The 22468-nt window shown below is 49.1% G+C and overlaps 3 protein-coding genes across 10 annotated transcripts in view; 2 read left to right on the forward strand and 1 right to left on the reverse strand.

Moving 5' to 3' along the window:
* Positions 1-1962, reverse strand: part of Unc13b (unc-13 homolog B) — a 197953-nt gene extending 195991 nt beyond the window's left edge. For both annotated transcript variants that reach the window (XM_074051534.1, XM_074051535.1), the window contains exon 1: positions 1823-1962. The gene's annotated coding sequence lies outside the window, so the exon portion shown is untranslated. The remainder of the gene's footprint in view (positions 1-1822) is intronic.
* Positions 1910-14894, forward strand: Atosb (atos homolog B). Of its 6 annotated transcripts, none has more exons than XM_074051548.1 (9): positions 1910-2021; positions 10562-10705; positions 10944-11913; positions 12353-12411; positions 12583-12688; positions 12813-12971; positions 13193-13261; positions 13345-13520; positions 13639-14894. In XM_074051548.1, the coding sequence occupies exons 3-9, from the start codon at positions 11020-11022 to the stop codon at positions 13790-13792; spliced, it is 1617 nt and encodes a 538-aa protein (XP_073907649.1). In that variant the 5' UTR covers positions 1910-2021; positions 10562-10705; positions 10944-11019; the 3' UTR covers positions 13793-14894. The 6 variants fall into 6 exon arrangements, with proteins under 6 accessions (XP_073907649.1, XP_020017677.1, XP_073907647.1 ...); XM_020162088.2 differs by lacking the exon at positions 1910-2021 and adding an exon at positions 2360-2452; XM_074051546.1 differs by lacking the exon at positions 1910-2021 and adding an exon at positions 2393-2494.
* A 996-nt stretch (positions 14895-15890) lies between these two features.
* Stoml2 (stomatin like 2) lies at positions 15891-20175 on the forward strand. 2 transcript variants are annotated; one of them, XM_020162078.2, is made up of 10 exons: positions 15891-16046; positions 16279-16416; positions 16902-17001; positions 17130-17188; positions 17508-17609; positions 17952-18086; positions 18218-18362; positions 18474-18553; positions 18751-18879; positions 19900-20175. In XM_020162078.2, exons 1-10 carry the CDS (start codon positions 16002-16004, stop codon positions 20029-20031), a joined length of 1065 nt encoding a protein of 354 aa, XP_020017667.1. In that variant the 5' UTR covers positions 15891-16001; the 3' UTR covers positions 20032-20175. The 2 variants fall into 2 exon arrangements, with proteins under 2 accessions (XP_020017667.1, XP_073907650.1); XM_074051549.1 differs by lacking the exons at positions 15891-16046; positions 16902-17001 and having other exon boundaries at positions 16285-16416.
* The last annotated feature ends 2293 nt before the right edge of the window (positions 20176-22468 follow it).

Raw genomic sequence — 22468 nt, forward strand, 5'->3', positions numbered from 1 at the left:
ACCAAGGAAGATTGAGGAACTGCACAGCCAAGAGAAGCCTAAGGAAACATGATGACTATATGTGGTGTACTAACCTGGATCCTGACCCAGAAAAAAGACATAAGGTAAAAACTAAAGACATCTGTATAAAATGTGAACTTTCATCAAGCATAATGTATCAATATTAGTTCATTAATTAAGCAAATGAACCATATAATGCAAAATGTTAATAATAGGGGAAACTAGGTGGGGGTCTAAATGGAAACTATATTATCTTCATAAATTTTCTGTAAATCTAAAAAAATTTATTCTAAAATTAAATTATTTTTGTAGGGGGAAAGGGAGTGACAGGGTTTTGCTAAGTAGCCCATACTGGCCTCCAACTCTCCATCCTTCCTCAGTTTCTCCAGTGCCCTGGCATTATAGGTATGACCACCATGACAGCCTTAAAGTTTATTTATCTGTTTATTTACTAATTTATTTTGGCAGCACTGGGGCTTGCTAGGCGGATGCTCTTACTGCTTGAGCCACACCACCATCCCTTTTTTGTGATGGATTTTTTGATAGGGTCTCTCAAACTATTTGCCTAGGGCTGGTTTAAGGTTTATTATTTTTTTTTAATAAATCAAATAATTTACCCAAATCCATATAATCAGTAAATATCCAAAGTTCAGAGACCAATCCAGATTGCTTCCAACACTGAGGGTTTTTTTGTGGTACTGGGGCTTGAACTCAGGGCTTTCACCTTGAGCCACTCTGCCAGCCCTTTTTGTGATGTGTGTTTTCAAGATAGGGTCTCGAGTACTATTTGCCCAGGCTGGCTTTGAACCACGATATTCCTAATCTCTGCCTCCTGAGTAGCTAGGATTACAGGCATGAGCCACCAGCGCCCCGCCCAAACACTGAGTTTTTTTCACTACACAAAACCCTTCCAACTTTATTTAGGATTATATAGGTATATTTATCACTGTCTAAATAAAAGGCAGAAAAATTCATTTTTTTCTTTTTTCTTTTTTTTTTTTTTTTGCACTTAGCACATCATTGGCGTTGACTAGACTAGTTTAAGTTAACTACTCACATAGCCTAAAGAATCACAAGTCTTCCAAAACTTAATTTGGTCTGACCAATTGCGTCTGCTTTTAAGAAAGGCCCCAGATTGGCTCTGAGTCCAAATTTACTTGTTCGGCAAGTGTCCCTGTACTGCCCTCTGCCGGTATCTGGGAAGCAACGCCCTCCCTTGCTTGCATCTCCTTGTGGGAAGGCTGGAGAGGACTCAAAAACTAAATTCCAGAACGTGTAACTGTTAAATAGTTCAACTTCAGCCTCCTTAATCCTGTATCAATTCTTATATTCGTAAGAGTCACAGATCTCCTCTCTGACCCACCTCAGCAGGAACAGATATGACTCTTGTTGCCCATTCCAGACCCCACAGCACAACGTAGGCTTCAGAAATCGCCCAATCCCACAAACTTGAAAACCCACTACCCAGATTCGCCCGTCTTCACAAACCTCTGAAACGCCTTAAACTACCTTGCAAATCCTACAGATCTTCCCTATTAGGGCAAATGCACTTGCTAACCCAGGCATCCCTACAAATTCTGCAGGCAGCTCACACCAGCATGAAAACCTCGAAAAACCATACGTGTAATTCCAGCACTTGGGAGGCGGGAGGGAGAAGAATAGCGAGTTGGAGGTCAGCCTGGGCCACATAGCGAGACTTTGTCTCCAAAAAAATAAAAAGAAAAAAAGAAAAGAAAGAAAAGAAAAAAAAATCTGAAAAGGGGCTGAAGACGGTCTCTGAAAAATCAGGCTTGCGCTTTGGGCCGGACTCCCCGCTTCTTACCCCAGACCGGATCTGGTCAGTTTGGGCTAGCGGCCAGTCCAGCAAGGCCCGCCCTTCTGAACCTGTCATCACAGAAGCCGCACGTGGCCGGGGTGGGACCTCAGGTGACCTGCTGCCATCACTGTGTCTCCTCCGTCATCCATTGGGGGCCGCCGCCACCAATCAGCCAGCAGATCCAGCCCGGAGCGTGTGTGCCTGGGTGGGTGAGGCCTATAGGAGAAGGGGCGGGGGGGGTGGGAAGGAGGGGAAGCCTCTGAGATGGGAGGGGGTTCGTGGTGGAAGGGATCTGGCCAGGGTTCCGCCAGGCTGGAATCTGAGGGGGAGGGAATGAGGGGTGGGACCTAGGAAAAACCGAGGACCCTGGGGAAATGCAAAGAAGACTAAAGAGGCGGAGTCTTATGGGCGTGGCTTGGGCTGCAGGGGAGGAGCCTGAGGGATTAAAGAAACGAGGAAAGAGGACAAGCCTGGGGAAGGTGGACTGGGACAAGGGAGAGGGTGGGCCGGGGCGTTGCGGGGGCGGGGCTCATACTAAAGGGGAGAGGTTTTCAGGCCCAGGCTGCAGCTAGGGCTGCTCAGTCACTGCCCCAATCCACTACCTCCTCAAGTGCAACGGGACCCACGGAACTGCAGGTGTGGGGCGGGGTGCGCGTGGAAGAAGGAACAAGGACAAGGGTGCGCTTGGACAGGCATGGGGAGGTGGGAAGCGCCGTTAGGGAAGAAGAGAATCTGTACTCTGCTGTGGAAGGGGGGATAGGAGTTGCGGGGGCAGTTAGGAGCTCAATGCAAGGAGGTGCATTCTCTGGGAGCCCTTGTGGGGGAAGGGCGGGAGCGCTTTGTGGATATGGGAGGTACCATGCTAGGGGGCGGGGTCGCTGTCTGATGTGGAGGGTTTGAGGGGGAGGGGATTTGGAGGCACTTCGGAGAAAGGGGGACCTTGTGAAGAAGGGCTGATGATCTAGTGTGTGGAAAGGGTTAGAGGGGCTGTGTAGAGGAAGAGGGAGTGGGCGGTAGTCATTGTGTGAACGGCAGGGATTGCAGGCACCAGTTGAGGGGTAACCTCCATTACTTTGACTAACTGTCTAGGGCATTATGTAGAGATTCCAGGAAAACATTTGTGCTCTGTGTTCTAGGAGTGAGGTACTGGAATTACTGGGGTGAAGCCAGGAGTGTAGTGCTCCTGACTGCTCAGCTTACCTTCCAGCCTAGGTACTCAGCAATCAGGCCCTGCTTGCACCAGGGCTTATTTGTATATTTCCTTAGTCTACTTTGGATCTGTCTGGCTGAAATGGGGGTTTCTCCCCCTAACTGGTTTCCCTGGGAAACCCTTGACATTGGGTTCCTGTCAACCCCCCAACCTAGTTCCTGTTCCTCCCAGAAGTCTGCCTTGGTCTCTGTCTCACCTCCCCCACTTTGCCCTGCCCTTATGCTCTGGGTGTGCTCATTTCCCACTTCCTTCCTCACCCTGGGGCCTGGCCTGGTTCTTGTCTGTCTAGGATCTATGCCCTGCCTTGGACTTTGTACTCATTGGTCAGAGACCCTGGTAACCAGCCGCAGTGCTCAGATCCCACCGCCCTACTACCACCAGTTCTCTGCCAACAGACTTTCAAGTGACTAGTTGCCACGTTTTACTACTTATTTTCTCCACCCTTATCCCTTCCCTGGGTGGGGAGTGCTAGGGCCCTTATAAATTTGTGGGGTTCTCTGGATGGGGAGTAGTGGTAAAAAGTATTGAGGGTCTTTTATGCATGTTTGGAGAGGTGGGCTGCTATTTTAAGCAGAACCTGAGCAGGGATGTGAAGTTCAATCTCAGGTAGTTCTGATGAGAGAGGACCTAGTCCCGTTGGGGGCTCCTGTGGCTCCTTGAAGGGACTTGATGTAGTGCCAGAGTTTTTTTTTCTTTGCCTCTGGGCTGGCTGGGAGAGGGTGGGAAAGGCCTGCTTTCCACACCGTGACTGAATGAGTGTCACAGTGTTGCCGAAAGGGGCCCCAAGCCTCACATAGCCACCCAGTAGCTTAGAGACTGGCTGGGGAGAGAAGGGGGTGCTGTGGCCAGACAAAGCCCTGGGGTAGGGTGGGGTAAAGGAGGGCAGGCTGAAGCCTTTTGAGGAGGAGCTGATTGCTATGGCAACACTGCTTCCCAGCCTGTCTCTCAGAGAGGGCGGGCCTAGGGCAGACTCACTCTAGCTACCTCAGGACTGGGGCATTTTGTGTGAGTGGGTGGGGCATGAGAGAAAGGGCATCCATTTGCTGTGTGAAGTCTTTCTACTTTGGTTTAGGCAGAAGGACATTTGGATGCTTGAGTCCATCCTCTGAAATTGGATATGAATTCACACCAGCCATTAGAATTAAAGACCAGAGTCATAGGGCCCTCAGTGGTCATGGTTTATAAAGAGCCTCTCATTTTACAGATTTGGAAACTTGTGGTCAAAGAAACTGATTTCCCAGGTCTCATGATGAAATAGCAGGCGCGAAGATCCAGATCTCTGGATTGCCCTTCACAACCACAGGACAACCACAGGACCCATTGTTTTCATCACCAAAGTTTGTTGAGTGCCTATCATATGCCAGGCTCTGAGTAAAACCAAGTTGCACTCTCATGGAGCTTCCATTCTAATAAGAAAAGAAAGATACTGATACTGTATGCAAGTTTGTGAGAAGGCAGGGCCAGTGAGTCAGCTGATGATAACTATTATATATTAAAAAAACAAACAAACAAACAAAAAATAGCAGTCAGGCACCTGTGGATCATACCTGTAATCCTAACTAGGAGGCAGAGATCAGGAGGATCATGGTTTGAAGCCAGCCTGGGCAAACAGTTTAAGAGGCCCTATCTTGAAAAAAAACCCATCACAAAAAAGGGCTGGTGGAGTGGCTTAAGTGATAAAGTACATGCCTGGCAAGTATGACGCCCTGAGTTCCATCCCTAGTCTCCAAGAAAAAAAAAAAAAAAAGGTGCCTGTGGTTCATGCCTGTAATACTTGGGAGGCTGAGATCTGGAGGTTCAAGGTTTCAGGCCAGCCTGGGGGAAAAAAGATTTCAGTTTTTGGTTTTTTTTGCTGGGATTAGGATTTGAATTCAGAGCTTGATGTTTGCAAAGCAGGCACTTGACACCTTGAGCCACACCTCCAGCCTGTTTTTCTCTGGTTATTTTGGAGTTGGGGGTCTCACGAACTATTTATCCAGGCTGACCTTGAACTGTGATACTTCCAATCTCAGCCTTCCAGGTAGCTGGGATTACAGGTTGAGCCACTAGCATTCCGGCTTTGGGGAGAAAAGTTTGAGACCTCATTTCCACAGAAAAAAGCTGGTCATCAGAAGGATCATAGTCTAGGCTGGTCTGGGCAAAAAGAAAGACCTTATCTTTAAAACAAGGAGAGCATAAAGGACTGGAGGTGTGGTTCAAGCACTAGAGCACCTGCTTGCAAGTGGGAAGCCCTGAGTTCAAACTCCAGTGCCTTAAATAAATAAATAAAGGTAGTTGGACATACTGGAACGTGTGTAATTCCAGTGCTCAAGAAACTGAGGAAGAGACTAGCCTGGGCTACATAGTGAGACTCTTTCAAAAAAAAAAAAAAATCCAAAAAAAGAGGCAAGATAAGAATTCGGGGCAGGTAGTAAGGGTTGGGCCTGGTGGTGCATACCTGTAATCCCAGCAGGAGGAGCAAAGTTTGAGGCCAGCCTGTGCTATGTGGTGAGACCCTGTCTCAAATAAATAAAGACCTCTTGATTGTACCATGCATCTTTTCCAGAGCACACTGAAGCCACACTGAGGTTTGGACCATCTTTGATGCTTCCACCTTTACTATTGCCTCCTGACCTTTGTAAAAAACTAAGGCCTGGGTCTATGGTAATGGCAATACAATAAAACAAGGTGGGATTGCTAAATTATTCTTTTCCTATAGTTTTCTGTGTCTCTACCTATCTTCCTAATAAGCTTTACCAAGGCAAATAGGTTCTTATATTGATACTCTGCAATTTTGTTTAGGGTGTTGAGAATTTCCTTAGCATTAGGGAATCAGCAAAGAAATCTGTCCAAAACAACTGGGTTCTTTTTCAGAGTTCTCACCACCCATCATCTGAGGTAAGGAGAAGGAAGCCTAGAACTATTACTTGCTTGTCTCTCCTAACTGTAGGGCACAAAGAGGAAGTAGGGGGAGGGGAGCTTCTTTTTTTGAGTGACAGCCCTGGGGGGCTGGCAATGTAAGCAAGGCTGAAACCTGGACTGATATGACCTCTCAACTATGGAAAAATGGTCTTTACTTCTTTTGCTTCTGATGTTTGTCTCCTGCTTCTGTGAATGATGGAGAGAAAAAGTCTGACCTTCTGACTTGCCAACAACCTGTCTGACTTGCTGACAAGTTCAGAGGACAGTAGTTGTAGCTATCTGTCCATTTTCTTAGGTTGTCTCTAGAGCATCTGCTCTAAAAAGTGTCTTTGAAAAGGAAAGAAAGAAAAGTGTCTATGCATGCCCAATCATTGCAGAGACTTCTATCTTGGTCATTCAAAGAATAAGGTGACAAAAGTTGGGGATGCTGATTCTGCTGTCACTTGTTTGGCTGGATCTGGGATGGGCCTGGGCCCAGTGACTCAGGAGGAGGGCGGAGAGTTTCAAGGGAGATGTGAGTCATGAGGTTGAGTTCCATCTCTGCCCCCACTGTAGGCAGAAGCCCTCCTATCCCACTTCCTTAGTATTCCTTGAATAGAGGCCTGTGAGTAAAAAGAGTTATATCACAAGGGATAGGGTAGCCTGGTCTCAGAATAGGGGGTCAGAGCTACAAAGAATAATGCCTGAGTCCCTGAAATTAAAATGAATCTCTATCTCAGGAGCCTTGGGATCCTTCTAACAAAGACAAAAGAACATCAGTTAGCTGTAAGAAAAAGACGGATACCATTTCTCAGTATGAACGAAGATAGGGTACCACTTTAGATCTTTATCTTCTGCTCCCACATGAAGGAAGCCTCCTAGGTTCCAACAGCCCTCTAGCTAGGAGCTCTGGCTTGGAATGTAGGGAGGAGATGAATAGGCATGGGGATAGTTGGGGTTGGGTCTAGTATAAAAAGAGCAGTCCGACTTCCTGTCTGTGAAAGCCCTGGGGCTTCCTAGTGACCTGCCTTGGAACAGGAAAGGTGGCGGAGGGAGGTTGAGAAGTGGGAGGCTTAACGCCTTTGAAGGGGTTAAATGGCAAGGCAGAGAGTTGCTTTGGACTGGCAGATGAGGGGTTAAGGAGATGGGAGGAGCGATATTGGGTAGGCCTGCCCCCTTATGGACCAGTAGAAGTGCTCCTTTTGGAGGGGGCGTGGCTCACACTTGCGGTCACGGAGAGGCTGGCCTCCTCTAAGCCAATGAGCATGGTTATTGCCCAGGGAGGGTGTGGTCTTAGGGGGGCGTGGCGGTCGTGGTTGCCGCTGCGGGGGTGGTGGGGCGTTGGGCGGGGCGGGCGGCCCCATCAGCTGGTAGGAAATGGCCTGTGAGTCAGAGGGGCAGCGGAGTCTGCGGCACCGAGCCTGGGCGGCCCCGGGGAGGGACCGTCGCGGGGAGGGGCGCAGCAAAGGCTGGGGGGCTGCAGGCGCCAGGGCCCGCTAGTGTTGCACTTCTGAACAGAGAAGAACCTAGCAGAGCAGGGCTCTCAGCCTGAGCCACCCTTTGTCTGGGTTGGGGGCCCGTGACAGGAAGGATCAGGGATCCGAGGGGAGGGACCGGGAAGGGACGGAAAGGCCCGGAGCAGCGGCCACCGCAGCGGAGCCAATTTGGGAGCGGGGTGAGTGTGTACTAGGGGGAAAGAGCAGATCTCCGAAGCCCCGGTAGGGTATGGGGCCTGTCCCAAGCTGTGAAGAAGAAAGGAGTGAGAAAGAACCTGGGAGGCTAAGCAGGGGGTGGGGGATCGTCCAGAACAAGGAGTCCAGGAGCCAAGGTGAGTCTACCGGGCTTATTTTGGAGTAGTTCCTGAAGTCTGCTTCCTCTTCATTGAGGGCGAAGGGCTCTAGGATATGCGCCTTCAAAAGAGTTGACGGAGAGCAGAGGCTGACATTACCCACAGTGGTGGTCTGTGGAAACAGCCATCCTAGCATGTGTGGACATGTATGGGGACAAAATGTAGAGCATCTAGCAGTACTGTCTGCACAAGATGAGGGTGGAAAGCACATGGATAGGAATTTTCCTTCCTTTAACCCTCTTTGGTCGTGGTAGAAATCGGTATCTTTAATACTGAGGGGTAGGGAAGAATGAGTCTGGGACCTCTACCTATACAAACACCCACTTCTCCCACCTACCAGGCCTAGAGTAGCTGAGGGTAGACTCCATGGTATTCTGGGACTTGTTGTTTTTGCTGGCCTTGCTCCCTTAGCATGTTGGGAACTGTAGTCCTTGCCAGCCACAGCCTGGCACAGCTGTTTGATGCCAGCTGCCCACCCCCTGCACAGAGGGTGAGGTTGGCCTATCCTGCCCTGCCACCCCCACCCCCACAGTCCTGCCCCGTGAGTCAGCTTGAAGCCACGGTCTAAAGCCAGACTGGCTGGGTGGCAGAGGAGTGTTTCTTAGAGCCTCTTATTGACAGGGCAGGAACTGAGGACTCTGGGGTAATGAGCAGATGCCAGGCATGCCGGGGTCAAGGAGGGCATCATGTCATCACCTGGATTCCCCAGGACGGGCTCAAGAGGGCAACTGGGATGACCTGGAAATGGTGGTGCAAAGAAAAGTCCCTTCCTGAACCTGCATGGCTTAGGTGGAGGAAAGGAGGAGCAGAGAGAGTACTGGTTGTACCCTCTGACAACATTGTCATTGGTGTTCCCTTTCCAGCCCACCCCACTCACTGCAAGGGACCAGAATTTTTAGAGAATTTCAATTCTAATGAGCACTTCATGAACCTGGGAGTGTGTAGTGTGGGAGTAATTGGTGCAGGAGAGCTTTGCAGTCCCCTTTCTCTGTGCCTTCCACCCCCACATATTCTTGATCATTCTCCCTGTACAATTAGTCTCTCTGCTTCTTTCATCTGAGAAGGTTTTTTTTTTGGGGGGGAGACAAGGATTTGAACTCAGGGTTTGGTGCTTGCAAAGCAGGCACTCTACTGCTTGAGCCACACCTCCAATCCTTTTGGTTGTAGTTATTTTGAACTATTTGCCTGCATTGACTTCAAACTGAAATCCTCCTGATCTCAGCCTTCCAAGTAGCTAGTATTACAGGTGTGAGCCACCAACATCCCTCTATCATCCAGGAGTTTTTATGTGGCCCCTCAGGACTGCTGCCCAAATCTCTAGGGCTTTCATTTTACTTTTTTTGATGGTACTGGGGTTTGAACTCAGGGTCTCATGCTGCTAGGCAGGTACTCTACCACTTGAGCTACTCCACCAGCCCTTTTTGTGTTGGGTATTTTTGAGATAGGGTCTCTCAAACTATTTGTCTGGGCTGGCCTCTAATCGAAATCCTCCTCATCTCTGCCTCCTGACTAGCTAGGATTACATGCATGAGCCATCCTCACCTGGTCTCATTTTACTTTTTTTTGAGTCCTGCTGTGTCCTTTCTCCTATGCTTGGAGTTGGACAGAGGAGTTGCACAAACCTGTCCTCAGGAATCTGTGGTGAGGAGTGAACAGAACTGCTACTGGGTTACCGGAGGTAGTGACACTGCCAATACGTGAGGTCTCAGAGGAGGGGAGAGATGTTTTGGTCTGGGGTGAAGAGCAGACTTTCTAGAGGGGATGGGCTTTAGGCTAGCAAGGAAAAAGAGTAGGACTTGGTAGGCATACAAAGGGCATTACCTGAAGGGGAAAGGACACTGGGTTTTGTTTGTTTGTTTCCCAGTGTAGCTTCCAACTCACTATCTTCAAGTGTGTATCACCTTGCCCATCTGAAGGGCATTATGGATGGCAGGCAGCACAGGTTACTGCCCAAAGGAGAAGGCAGACCCTGGGGGCAACTGATCTTCAATTTGACAATCTCCTCATGCTAGTATTGGTTCTGAGGGGCACAGAACATGAAGTTCATTTTGTGCCCTGGCCAAAAAAAAAGCAGTGGTTTGGGTTTTGTGAGTGTTGTTCGTAAACTGGGGGAGGGACATGAAGTGATAGTCTAGTTGCTTCTAGTTGACTGCCTGCTGCTGCCTTATCTCCAGTTTGCAGAGCCTGGGGAGAGGGGTGGGTTCTGGAAAGTGCCTTCTGGCAGTGTCCCCTCCCCCTCCCACTACTTGTTTTTGGTTGGATTTGTTGTCTCATTAGACAGATTGCTGGGGGCAATTGGGTGTTCAAGGTTAAAGGGCTGTCTTTGAGCTGACCTGAGGTTTGTACCTCTGAGGAGTATGTGATGGGGTGTGACTGTTTGCCAGACCTCTGCCCTTAGCATTCTGGGATGGCACTTATCCCTTTGGAGATAGATATATTGAAAGAAGTTGTGCAACTCAGTGACCTCGAGTAAGAGAGCTGAATTATTGCCCTAGCAACCTGCTTGTTGGCATGGTCTCTTGGATCTTGAGTGTCTCATTCCCCCTTTTTCAGGGCATGTCCTCAAGATAGTAGCCCTGACAAGTCACTTCTCACATCCTTATTACATTGAGCCAACAGAATTGCCTCTCTGTGATTCCTCAGGTTGCCCAACTCTATCACCTACTCCCTGGATCCTCAGCTTGCCCCTTCTGTTTCTGAACACACATGACATGGGAGGAGGATGTCCTGGAATACTTATTAGCCCACAGTCAGAGAGACCTTACCTGGCTCCAGGGATCCTGGCTTATGTCTATTCTCTCCTCAGGGTCCAGCTAAGCCGAGGAGCTGCACGGAATGGTGGCAGTCACCTTGCCAGTGCAGCAGGCATGGACCAGACTGCAAGTTAGGGGATCAAGGCATCAGTCAGGAAAAGGAGACACACGGCTAGGCTTGAGGCCTTTTCATCGGGGTAAGTGCCAGGAAGAGGAAGGGGGTAGCAGGGCCAGTAAGAAGCCTGAGCTAAATATGTCATGCTCTCAGGAGTTCTGAGAATAGCCTCTATGTTCCATTAATCCATCAGGGATTTGGAAACCTTCACTCCCAAGAACCTGTCTAGGTCACTTCTTCAGGCTAGGGGAGGATCTAAAACTCAGCTGGAAGGAAGAATACTCATTGATACCCCTGACCACCTTCTCTTCTCTTCACAGATGTCCCCAGGCCCCCCAGCCCAGGCCCAATATAAAGGCCGTGTGGGGGGGCCCCCCTAACCCAAGGGGGGGCTTCATGCGCCACGTGCAGGCGGAGCCGTCTCCATCCTCAGAACCAGAGGCTGGCCCTTCACAGCCTCCAGTCAGACAGGGGGCCCTCCAGAGTGGCTTGCTCATGGGCTATAGCCCAGCAGGGGGGGCAACATCCCCTGGGGTCTACCAGGTATCCATCTTTTCCCCTCCGGTTGGTGCCTCCGAACCTCATAGGGCTCTGAAGCGGCCGGCCCCACCCACTGAGGTTCCCCGAGAGCTGAAGAGAGGCCCTGGGCTGGGGGCCAGAGAGGGACTACCCCCTGAAGAATCATCTACTGCGGGGCTATTGGGCCCAGAGGGACTGGGGCTGGGACTGGGCGTGGCCAGCCAGCATTTCTCCCATCGTGGCCTCTGTGTTGTGGAACAGGGAGGTAATGCCACTTCACCTTGGACTTCAGGGGCACAGAGTCCCACCTGGTCCCCATCAAATGCTTCCTGCAATACTTTGCACACCAGAGACTGGGCTTCCCCTGATTTAGGGGGACAGGGGTTCCTAGAGGAATCTCCAGGGCCAGCCCCTTCAGGCCAACTGCACACACTTGACACTGATTTGCACAGTCTTGCACAAATAGGGGGTAAGAACCCAGTAGCTGGGGTGGGCAATGGGGGCAACCCCTGGCATAGGGAGTCCCCCAGCACTGCCAATGGGCACAGTCCCGAGCACACACCCCCTGGCCCTGGACCTCCAGGCCCCTGTCCCACCAAGCGAAGGCTGCTTCCTGCTGGAGAAGCCCCAGATGTCAGCTCTGAGGATGAGGGGCCAGTCCCCCGGAAGCGCCGGGGGACCCTGGGCCACCCTCTTGCTGCCAACAGTTCTGATGCCAAAGCCACACCCTTCTGGAGCCACCTGCTGCCCAGGCCCAAGGAGCCTGTATTGGTAAGCCAGTAGAGTAGCTCATCTAGTCTTTTTTTTTGTAATGAAAGTAATAGTATATTAGGAAAGGAATATACTTTCAGTAGACTGAAAGTGTGAAAGTGGGCCATTTTTAGAGAGAGAATGAGAATGATCACTCATCTACCTTTTTTTTTTCCACCTACTCTTTTTTTTTTTTTTTTTTTTTTGCTTATTTGAAAAGTGAATTTTCTTTTTTTTTTTTTTCATTTTTCTTTTATTATTCATATGTGCATACAAGGCTTGGTTTATTTCTCCCCCCTGCCCCCACCCCCTCCCTTTTCCACCTACTCTTAAGTGAACATTTATGTGGATGAAAATGGAAGCCTACAGGGATGATCCTTTGAGGGCTTGTAATGAGCCCCTGGCCCAAAATACAGCTGGGTTTCACCCAGTCTCTTTTCCCAATCTTTTCTCTCTATAGGACCCAACAGATTGCAACCCCATGGGGCGGAGGCTGAAAGGTGCCCGTCGCCTGAAGCTGTAAGTGAAGACTCCCCCTCTACTATGACCCTGAAAGTGAGAGCAAAAGTCTATAATCATCAACGCTACAGTATAGAATCCCAGGGCAGGGGCCCCAGATAGTGGCAAAGGGACATTACAGGTATCCCGGAATACCTCAAACCACCCACTGTGTGTCCCCTCCCCTACCAGGAGTTCCCTTCGAAGTGTCCAGAAGGGGCCAGGCCTGCTGAGCCCCCCCAGTGCCTCCCCTGTTCCTACCCCTGCTGTCAGCCGTACCCTGCTGGGCAACTTTGAGGTAACTCCTCTTGTGCTTTGTGATTAGGGTTACCTGGGAGGAGTTGGATGGTGGAATGTGGCTTGGATGGATAAGGCAAAGAATTTGTATCTCTCATAATATGTTTTCCTCATCCTAACACCAGGAATCATTGCTACGAGGACGCTTTGCACCATCTGGCCACATTGAGGGCTTCACAGCAGAGATTGGAGCTAGTGGGTCTTACTGCCCCCAGCATGTCACGCTGCCTGTCACTGTCACCTTCTTTGATGTTTCTGAGCAAAATGCCCCGGCCCCTTTCCTGGTATGACCTGACCTCAACCCAAAGTTAGCTCCTCAGAGAGGTTGGGGCAGAGGGAGGAGAAAAAGCTATTCCTTACATGTTCCTCAACTAGGAGTGAGTCAGGATCAGGTAGGGAAAATTCTAGAATGGGGCAGGGACAAGTCCAAGGCATGAGACTATAGACAGGTCAGTATTGAGAGCTTTTCTAGTCTCCATCCAACTAATGTCTATGGTCTTCCCAGGGTGTCGTGGACCTGAACCCCTTGGGGAGGAAGGGTTACAGCGTGCCCAAGATGGGCACCATCCAAGTGGTGAGTTGGCCCTGAAAGAGTGGGTATGGGAGAAGAGGAAAACAGTCCCCAGGCCCTACCAACTTTGACTCTTCTGCCCCCAGACCTTATTTAACCCCAATCAGACTGTGGTGAAGATGTTCCTCGTGACCTTTGACTTCTCGGACATGCCTGCTGCCCACATGACCTTCTTGCGCCATCGCCTCTTTTTGGTGCCTGTGGGTGAGGAGGGAAATGCTAGCCCCACCCACCGCCTCCTCTGCTACTTGCTGCACCTCAGGTGAGGACAGGACCTAGGGAGAGCTTGGGAGGCCCAGGTATCCCATCCCTGAATAGGATCTCTCCTTGCTTCTGTACTGTCAGGATTCCTAATTGGATCACACTGTCTTTTCCCCCAGGTTCCGGAGTTCCCGCTCAGGCCGCTTAAGCCTACATGGAGACATCCGCCTGCTTTTTTCCCGCCGGAGCCTGGAACTGGACACAGGGCTCCCCTATGAGCTGCAGGCTGTGACTGAGGCTCCCCATAATCCACGTTATTCACCTTTGCCCTGATTGCCAGCATTCTGAACGTAGGTGGGCCAAAAGCCCACCCATCCTGCTCTATCTTGGACAGGGTAAACACGTGGAAAGATGGCGAGAGCTCCTTCAGGCTTGAATTAAAGTCCTCGCCACACTCATACCCAAATTGAGTATTTGGGTGTTAAAGCTTCTGATCCTTCCACAACCTGTCCCACTCTGGGTACTCCACGTGCCTGTCCCCTCACTTGGGTTTCTCAGGCCAGCTTAGGTAATAGGAAGGAACCAGAGCTACCCTGAGATTGTCCCAAGTTCCCAGGCAAGTCATGCCAGCGTTAACCCCCTGTCCTGGGCAGGGGCCACTTATTATTTTATTTATTTTTAATTTATAATTTATTCAAATTGGATTGCCTTGGTAACCTCCCAAACCTGATAATTGGCATCACTCCTCCTCCTTTCCCACTCTCGGATATTGCTCCAACCTCAGGAGTTGAAGAGGCTGATGTGGGGAGCAGAAGAGGAACTGCTCTCCCTCAGCTGAGGGCAGAGGGTTTATTTCAGAGTGATTGAGTCACAAGCCAAGGACTCAGCCTCCTGTGCCCTTCCCTATTCCTTTCACTCCCCCTACCCTCTGATTCATTTTTGAAAGCCAATTTGTGTGTGTGTGTGTGTGTCTATGTCCCTGCGTGTGTGCACAAGCTCACATTATGAGGTATGTGTATGAGAAAGAGAGTGTGCGTGCATGCACACACACAGAGGCTAATCACCCCTCACCTAGGGCTTCAGAATCAGTTTTCCCTATCCTCCTACCTGTGTCTCCTTGCTTTGGAGTCCTGACTGAGGAAGGTGTCCAGGGGCAGAGTCAGGGCTAAGGACTGGGTTGCCTCCTCTCACCTGACCAGACTCTGACCCACCTACCTCAGCTGGGGTGAGGGGCACCCCTCAAACTCAGTCATATGGTTCCCAACTATCCCATTTTCCACTCCAGACTCTGACCTAGCCTCAGCCCTTAAATTTTGGGACTTGGCTGAGGGGAATAAGCATTTGCTGAAACTTGAAAAAATAAAGCAAAAACAGGAAAAATTGTACTTGGTACATTTTTTTTAGAAAAAAATAAATTCTTGGTTGGAAACTTGAACTTGAACTAAGCTCTACTTTTTTTTTTGGTGGGACAGTAATGAGGCTTGAACTCAAAGCCTCACACTTGCTAAGCAGCTGTTCTACCATTCGAGCCATGGGTCTCAAGAACTATTTGCCCTAGCTGGCTTCGAACCATGATCTTCCTGATCTCTGCCTACCAAGTAGCTAAGATTACAAGTGTGAGCCATTGGTGCAGGGCTTAAAGTTGCTTTTTGGGGCCAGTACTGGTGTTTGAACTCAGGACCTCTTGCTTGCTAGGCAGATGTTCTACCACTTGAGCCACTCCACCAGCCATAAAGTTAGATTATTTTACTGGTTCTGTTAATGACTTTAACTCCTCAGAATTTCAGTGCACTCATGTAAAGATGAGGATTATGATTACACAGGCCTCTTAAAGGATGTGTCAGCCATCAGAGATGTGCAAGTTACATGCTCCAAAGTTGAAGGTTAAGGTTGTTTGCTAGCCTCTGTGTGCGAAGGGACCAGGCATAATAGTCCGTCTGTGAAGATGTGGAAAGAGCTGTTGGTGTCTTGGGAAGAGAGGGGAGGGGAAGATCTTGGCCTAATCCTCTGGCAAAGTTAGGTCCAGTTACCATGGCAACGGGAATGGGGTCAGTCCCCAGTGGGAGGGTTGGGCACAACAGCAGGACTACCAGAGACTGTCACTATGACAACCGTGGCAACAAGTCAGCTCCAATCCACTGGTCGCTATGGTGACAGATGGGGGTGATTATACGCTCTGGAGGGTAAATTGAGTCACTGGTTGGGTTGGGAGTAAAGAACTCGATGGGACGTGTTTCTGGGTCACCTGCATACGGAAAATAACCTCCATTTTCGCCACGATGTTCGGGATCTTGGGCTAGAACAGCGAGAACTAGAAGCTTGCAGTCACGGACCCTCGTCTCAGAGTCTGCGTTTCCCAGGGAACAACTTAATGCGAACTCTGCCAAGTAACGCCTATTGGGCGAGTGTGGAATGGGGAACGGGACAGCGGAAGTACATCCGGGGGAGCGGAACAGCGGACGGAAAGGCTCGGGTCCGGCCTTCTGAGCCGCCGCTCTGCTCCACGTCTCGTTGGTTCCGGAGGTTGTGGCGGCTGTGGGAAATGCTGGCGCGCGCGGCGCGGGGCACTGGAGCCCTTTTGCTGAGGGTGAGAGCGAGGCAACCTTCTCCAGAGGGTCGGGACAGAGATCACCTGGGTCCTCAGCTGGGAAGGAGCTGGCTTCCAATTTTGGGAGAGGACTGGGGTCAGAGGTCATGGTCCCCACGTGAGTCATTCTCCGAGGACCCTTGAGGGTCGCAGTTTAGGGAGACGCTTGCGGGATAGAGGGGCGGGGTGCTGGGCGGACTGGAGTCCCAGCCTCCTCTTGTCTTCCCTTCAGGGCTCTGTGCAGGCGCCTGGACGCGCTCCGCGCCGCGCTTCATCTGGATTACCTCGAAACACTGTGGTACTGTTTGTGCCGCAGCAGGAGGCCTGGGTGGTGGAGCGAATGGGCCGATTCCATCGGATCCTGGAGCCTGTGAGAATCTTTTTTGCCCACTTCCAGCCACCCATATACCCCGATCTTTTACATGTGGGAGTGGGACCGCCTTGGGGCCTGACTGCACCTTTGGCTCCTGACTCTCGGGTCCGGTTCTAGCAGGGTCCAGCCTTCTGACCCTGGACTCCACATCATCCCCATGTGATTACCTTTTCCTGTTTCCTTAGCATTCTACAAGCCAAACCGCTCTTGGCACTACCCACCCTCTCGGCCGCACCTGTTTCCCTAGAGTTGGTTATTCTGCTGACCCCCATTCCCTTGACCCCCATTTAGACATTTAGTCTTTCACTTCTACGCTCTCAGGTTTCTCTGCCAGTGACACACCAGCCTTCTGAGAACACATCTTGGTAGGGGTTACTTTTCTAGGCATGTTCCATATATGACTTCCTACCTACTTCAGACCTAGTTTATAATCCAACTTCCTCACTCCCATCCTTCTGAGGACCTATGACTCCTCTTCTCAGGGTTTGAACGTCCTCATCCCTGTGTTAGACCGGATCCGATACGTGCAGAGTCTCAAGGAAATTGTCATCAACGTGCCTGAGCAGTCGGCTGTGACTCTTGGTGAGGGGTTCAGGGTGACACGGGTGCTTTGAGACCACTAGGATGTAGTTGCTGTATATCTAGAGTTTAGGAGAAAGAGTTGGTTGGGCCCTGGAGGCCTGACCTCCTTTTCTCCTCTGTTCCCACAGACAATGTAACTCTGCAAATAGATGGAGTCCTTTACCTACGCATTATGGACCCTTACAAGGTATTTCCCCCTGCTTTATCCAGCCTTTTTTTTTCCTTTTTTTTTTTTTTTTTTGTGGGACTGGAGTTTGAACTCAGGGCTTTCGGCACTCTGCTGCGTGAGCCACACCTCCATTTTGCTCTGGTTATTTTGGAGATGGGGTCTCACGAACAATTCGTCCTGGTTTACCTCAAACTGTGATCCTCCTCATCTCAGCTTCCCAAGTAGCTAAGATTACAGGCATGAGCCACTGGCACCTGACTCACCCAAGCCTTCTGAGCTGCTCTTCTCACCGGAAATTCTGCACTCAAACTTCTTACACTATCCATACTCCTTTCAGGCAAGTTACGGTGTGGAGGACCCTGAATATGCTGTTACCCAGCTAGCTCAGACAACCATGAGATCAGAGCTCGGCAAACTCTCTCTGGACAAAGTCTTCCGGGTAAGCAAATCTGGTCCTCAGTTAGTGTTTGAGGCCTTCTACTGTCAGTCTTTTCTGTGTATCCAGATCAAGTCTCAGGACCTTTTTTTTTTTGTGTGGTACTGGAGTTTGAACTCAGGGCCTACATCTTGAGCTACGACCCCAGCCTTTTTTTTTTTTTTCAAGATAGGGTCTCGAGCTATTTGCTGGGGCTGACTTCGAACCACGATCTTCCTAATCTCTCACCTGCTGAGTAGCTAGGATTATAGGCGTGAGCCACCAATGAGCGCCTTTGGGACTTTCTTGATTTAAGCCGTTGATGGGTAGGCTGAGGCTCTGGAGCTTACACCTCTCTTCCTCTAGGAGCGGGAGTCCCTGAATGCCAACATTGTGGATGCCATTAACCAGGCTGCTGACTGCTGGGGCATCCGCTGCCTCCGTTATGAGATAAAGGATATCCATGTGCCACCCCGGGTGAAAGAGTCCATGCAGATGCAGGTGGGGAAGAGGACCTCAGGGTATTACCAGGGGAACCTGGACTCCCTTCCCTGTTGTGATGAGTATGGTTGCAGGTCTGTGTTAGAGTTTTTCTTGGCTTCTTGTTGATGGGGGTTGTTGGGGGCTTACAGGTGGAGGCAGAACGGCGGAAACGGGCCACAGTTCTAGAGTCTGAAGGAACCCGTGAGTCAGCCATCAATGTAGCAGAGGGGAAGAAACAGGCCCAGATCCTGGCCTCTGAAGCAGAAAAGGCTGAACAAATAAATCAGGCAGCAGGTGAGCAGTGGGTAGAGGCTGAGAGAGGACCATGTGTCTTTGAGGTTGGTGCTAGGACAGGAGTTTTAGAATACTCTGACTTCATGAATCAAGCTGTTTCTTTTCTTCCAGGAGAGGCCAGTGCAGTTCTGGCCAAGGCCAAGGCTAAAGCTGAAGCTATTCGCATCCTGGCTGCAGCTCTGACACAACATGTGAGAGGCCGCTGGGTGGGAATGGGGGTTAGGACTTAATAACAGAAGGTGTTTCATCCATCCTTGGGAGTTCTTCCATTGAGCCAAATTACATGAGCTCTCGTATTGTGACTTGTATATTGTCTTCCTGGGGACCTGACCTTTGTCCACCCTCCCACAAATCTTTGATCTCTGATTTTATCCCCCTGTGGTCACAGAATGGAGATGCAGCAGCTTCACTTACTGTGGCAGAGCAGTATGTCAGCGCATTCTCCAAACTGGCCAAGGACTCCAATACTGTTCTACTACCCTCCAATCCTGGTGATGTTACCAGCATGGTGGCTCAGGTTAGAGCTCTGTGAGAACCCAGCAAAGCACCAATGTCAGGGGCTGAGATTGCACTACCACCATCATCACTTTCCTGTCATAGAGGTCTTCAGAGTGCTTCAGTTCTAGAGTTTCCTTCATTCCCTATACAGTAGGAATCTCTAAGAATGAGATGCTTGCACTCATTCCTGCAAATAAGAAAATGCTTATTATTATTATTATTATTTGTGTGTGTGTGTGTGTGTGTGTGTGTGTTAATGTGGATTGAACCTAGGGCCTTGTGCATGCTAGATAAGTACTCTACCACTTGAGCCATGCCCCAGCTCTTGAGTTAACTTACTTTCTGCAAATATATGTGCCAGTGTTCTGGGGTAACCCTGCTGTGATGGTTTGAGATTCCTAAAGCTTGTAAGAAAGGCTTGAGAGAGGGAGAAGGAAAAACCCAAGGGGCCAGGTATGTTGGTGTATTTCTATAATCCCAGCTACTCAGGAGATGAAGTTAGGAGGACCCAGGTTTGAGACCAGCCTGGACTCTATCTGAAAAATGAGTTGGGTATGGTGACACACCCAGCTACTCCAGAGGCAGAGGTAGGATTGCCATCCAAGGCCAGCCCAGGCAAAAGCTAGAGACCCCATATGAAAAACAACCAAAAATAAAAGGAGGCTGAGCGCTGGTGGCTTACACCTGCAGAGATCAGGAGATCATGGTTCGAAGCTAGCCCAGGCAAATAGTTTGAGAAACCCTATCTCAAAAAAAAAAATCCATCATCAAAAAAAGGGCTGGTGGAGTGGCTCAAGTTACAGACCCTGAGTTCAAGCCCTAGAACCAGCAGGGGGAAAAAAAAAATCAATCAATCAATAATAAAAGGATCCGGAGTATAACCCAAGTGGCTCTGAGTTCAATTCCCAGTACCACCAAAAGAAAATGAAAAACCAAGCTCACTAGCCTCATCCACACCTTTTTCCTTGTAATCATTGGAAGGTTGGGCCATAACTTCTTCCAGGTGTTCTCATGCCTCTCTCTTTATTCCTCTTCTCAGGCTATGGGTGTATATGGGGCTCTCACCAAAGCCCCAGTGCCAGGGGCCCAGAACTCGGTCACCAGCAGGAACAACAGAGATGGTAGCACAGATGCAAGTCTTGAGGAGCTGGATCGAGTAAAGCTGAGTTAATGGAGATGGTTTGGCCAGGGAGTCTGGAGACAGGGAACGGCACTTCCAGATTCTGGCTTTAGCCTCCCTGCCAAGATTTTGGGTTTTATTTTTTTATTTGAACTTACTAATCATGTAATAAACTCACCAGTGGCAAACCAGAAACTGTCCTCTTTGATTGGGGAATGAAGTTGGGAAAGTCACCTGCATTTTCCTTGGATGCCTTCTCCCACCCTCCAGTCCTGTTAGGTTTTGGGAACTGATGCCTCCATGAGGAAGAAATGAACTTCATGTAATGTGAAATCATCCCTTCTTGTCTTCAAGAGAATTGGTGAGTGTGGAAGGATCAAGCCACATATCTACTGAACTGCCAGCTGGGGATGTAGTCCCCCTTCTGCTAAGTGTTGCTTTATGTTTGAGACAGGTGTTTGGGGTGGGGGGGGATTTTACATTGGAAAGAGAGAACTGCCCTGGCAGGGTGGTACTGCTGAGCATTTAAAAGTTCTTAAGCTGCTGAGAGCATTTCTCATTCATTCATTTGAAAACATTTAATGATGTCTACCATGTGGCAACTTCAGTTTAAGACACTACTAAAATAATTGAGAGAACCAGGCATAATGACTCATGTTTATAATCCTAGCACTTGGGAGACTGAGGCCTGAGCTTCATAGTAAGACCCTGGCTTTTGTTTTGTTTTGTTTTTTTAAGACCCTGTTTTAAAAACAAAACACAGCTGGACACTGGTGGCTCACACCTTTAATCCTAGCTACTCGGAAGGCAGAGATCAGAAGGATTGCAGTTCAAAGCCAGCCTGGGCAAATAGTTCTTGAGACCCTATCTTGAAAATACCCAACACAAGGCAGGTGCAGGTGGTACAAGTCTGTAATCCTTGTTGTTCAGGAGGCAGAAATAAGGAGGATTGGGGTTCCAAGCCAGCCCAGGCAAATAGTTCGCAAGACCCTATCTTGAACAAATCCATCACTAAAAAGGGCTGGTAGGGTGGCTCAAGTGGTAGACCACCTGCCTAGCAAAAGTGTGAGGCTGTGAGTTCAAACCCCAGAAGAGCCAAAAAAAAACCAAAACCACAAAAAGGGCTGGCAGAGTGGCTCAAGTAGAGTGTTTGCCTAGCAAGCCTGAAGCCCTGAATTCAAACCCTAGCACCACCCAAAAAAAATAAATAACAAAAATCCCTATAAAACCAATTCCCATTGGTCCTTGCTTTCACAGAATATAGGTTCATGTAGGAAAGACAAGGAAGTTGACAGTTATAATAAACGGGGTTCTGGGAGTCTTTACTGATACTGTATTTGGGTTTAACTATGGAGGAGGGGAAAGACCCTTTGGATATCTGGAAGTAAAACTGACAGATTGCAAATGCAAAGGCCATGGGGCAGATCATGCCTAGCTTAAAACTCTAAAAGAAAAGGAGATGCTGTAGATGGAACAGTTAAAAGAAGTTGGTGGGGCATAGTGGCAAGTACCTATAATCCCAGCTACTTGTGAGGCAGAGATAAGGAGGGTCTTGGTTGGAGGCCAGCCTGGGCAAAAAGTCAGCGAGACCCCCAACTTGACAAACTAGGCTACGTGGGAGGTATCGGTAAAAAGATTGAGGTCTGAGGCCAGCCTGAGTAACAATGCAAGACCCTACCCAAAAAATAACCAAAGCCAAACAGGGATAGGGGTGTGGTTCAAGTGGTAGAACACCTGTCTAGAGCTCAAAAACTCCAGTACAAAAAAGCAAAGAAATGGCAGCCAGATGAGTTAGAGGAGGAAGGGAGGTGCTAATGTGTAAACAGGTAGGTCCTTTAGCAAGCTTTCACTCAGGTAAGAAGCCAAAGGAGGGCTGCTTAAGTGGTGTATCGCCTGCCTGGCAAGTGTAAAGGCCCTCAGTTCAATGCCAGTACTATCACAAATTTTTTTTTATTAGTAGCTTTATTCAGATAATTCACACATCATCAATTTACCCACTGTAAATGTAAACTTAGAAAAGTAAATTTTTAGTAAATTGTGACAGAGTTGTACAGCCACCACAATTTTAGAACATTTTCTTCACTTAAATGGTATTTCATTCATTGTATACCATATTTTGTTTATCCATTCATCAATAGGAGACATTTGGGTTCTACCTTTTGGTGATTATGAATAATGATACTACCATGAACATTCCTCTAAGTTTTTGTTGTTGTTTTCTGTCTGCGTGTAACTTTTTATTCAGACATGTTTTTATTTCTCTTGAGTATTTACCTAGGAGTGAAATTGCTGGGTCATCTGATAAACTGTTGAATCTTTTGAGGAACTATCTGTCTGTTGTCTGAAACTGCTCCACTACCTTACAATCACACCAGCAGTGTATGGTGGTTCCAGTTTCTCCACATCCTTGCCAACTTATTCTTGCCTGTTTTTGTTTTTTTCCCTTTTTGGTGGAGGGGATCAATCCGAGAAACTAATACATTCTAAG

Source organism: Castor canadensis, chromosome 13 (genome assembly GCF_047511655.1).
Source record: "Castor canadensis chromosome 13, mCasCan1.hap1v2, whole genome shotgun sequence".
Taxonomy (NCBI): Eukaryota; Metazoa; Chordata; class Mammalia; order Rodentia; family Castoridae; genus Castor; species Castor canadensis.

What these genes read in the sequence shown, in the direction of transcription:
- Atosb (XM_074051548.1), top strand. Translation starts at nt 11,020, where the DNA reads ATGCGCCACGTGCAGGCGGAGCCGTCTCCATCCTCAGAACCAGAGGCT. An exon ending in CCCTGCTGGGCAACTTTGAG is followed by an intron (nt 12,689 to 12,812) that starts GTAACTCCTCTT and finishes TCCTAACACCAG; the next exon opens with GAATCATTGCTACGAGGACG. An exon ending in TGCTACTTGCTGCACCTCAG is followed by an intron (nt 13,521 to 13,638) that starts GTGAGGACAGGA and finishes CTTTTCCCCCAG; the next exon opens with GTTCCGGAGTTCCCGCTCAG.
- Stoml2 (XM_020162078.2), top strand. Translation starts at nt 16,002, where the DNA reads ATGCTGGCGCGCGCGGCGCGGGGCACTGGAGCCCTTTTGCTGAGG. An exon ending in CTGGAGCCCTTTTGCTGAGG is followed by an intron (nt 16,047 to 16,278) that starts GTGAGAGCGAGG and finishes TCTTCCCTTCAG; the next exon opens with GGCTCTGTGCAGGCGCCTGG. An exon ending in AAGAGTCCATGCAGATGCAG is followed by an intron (nt 18,087 to 18,217) that starts GTGGGGAAGAGG and finishes GGGGGCTTACAG; the next exon opens with GTGGAGGCAGAACGGCGGAA.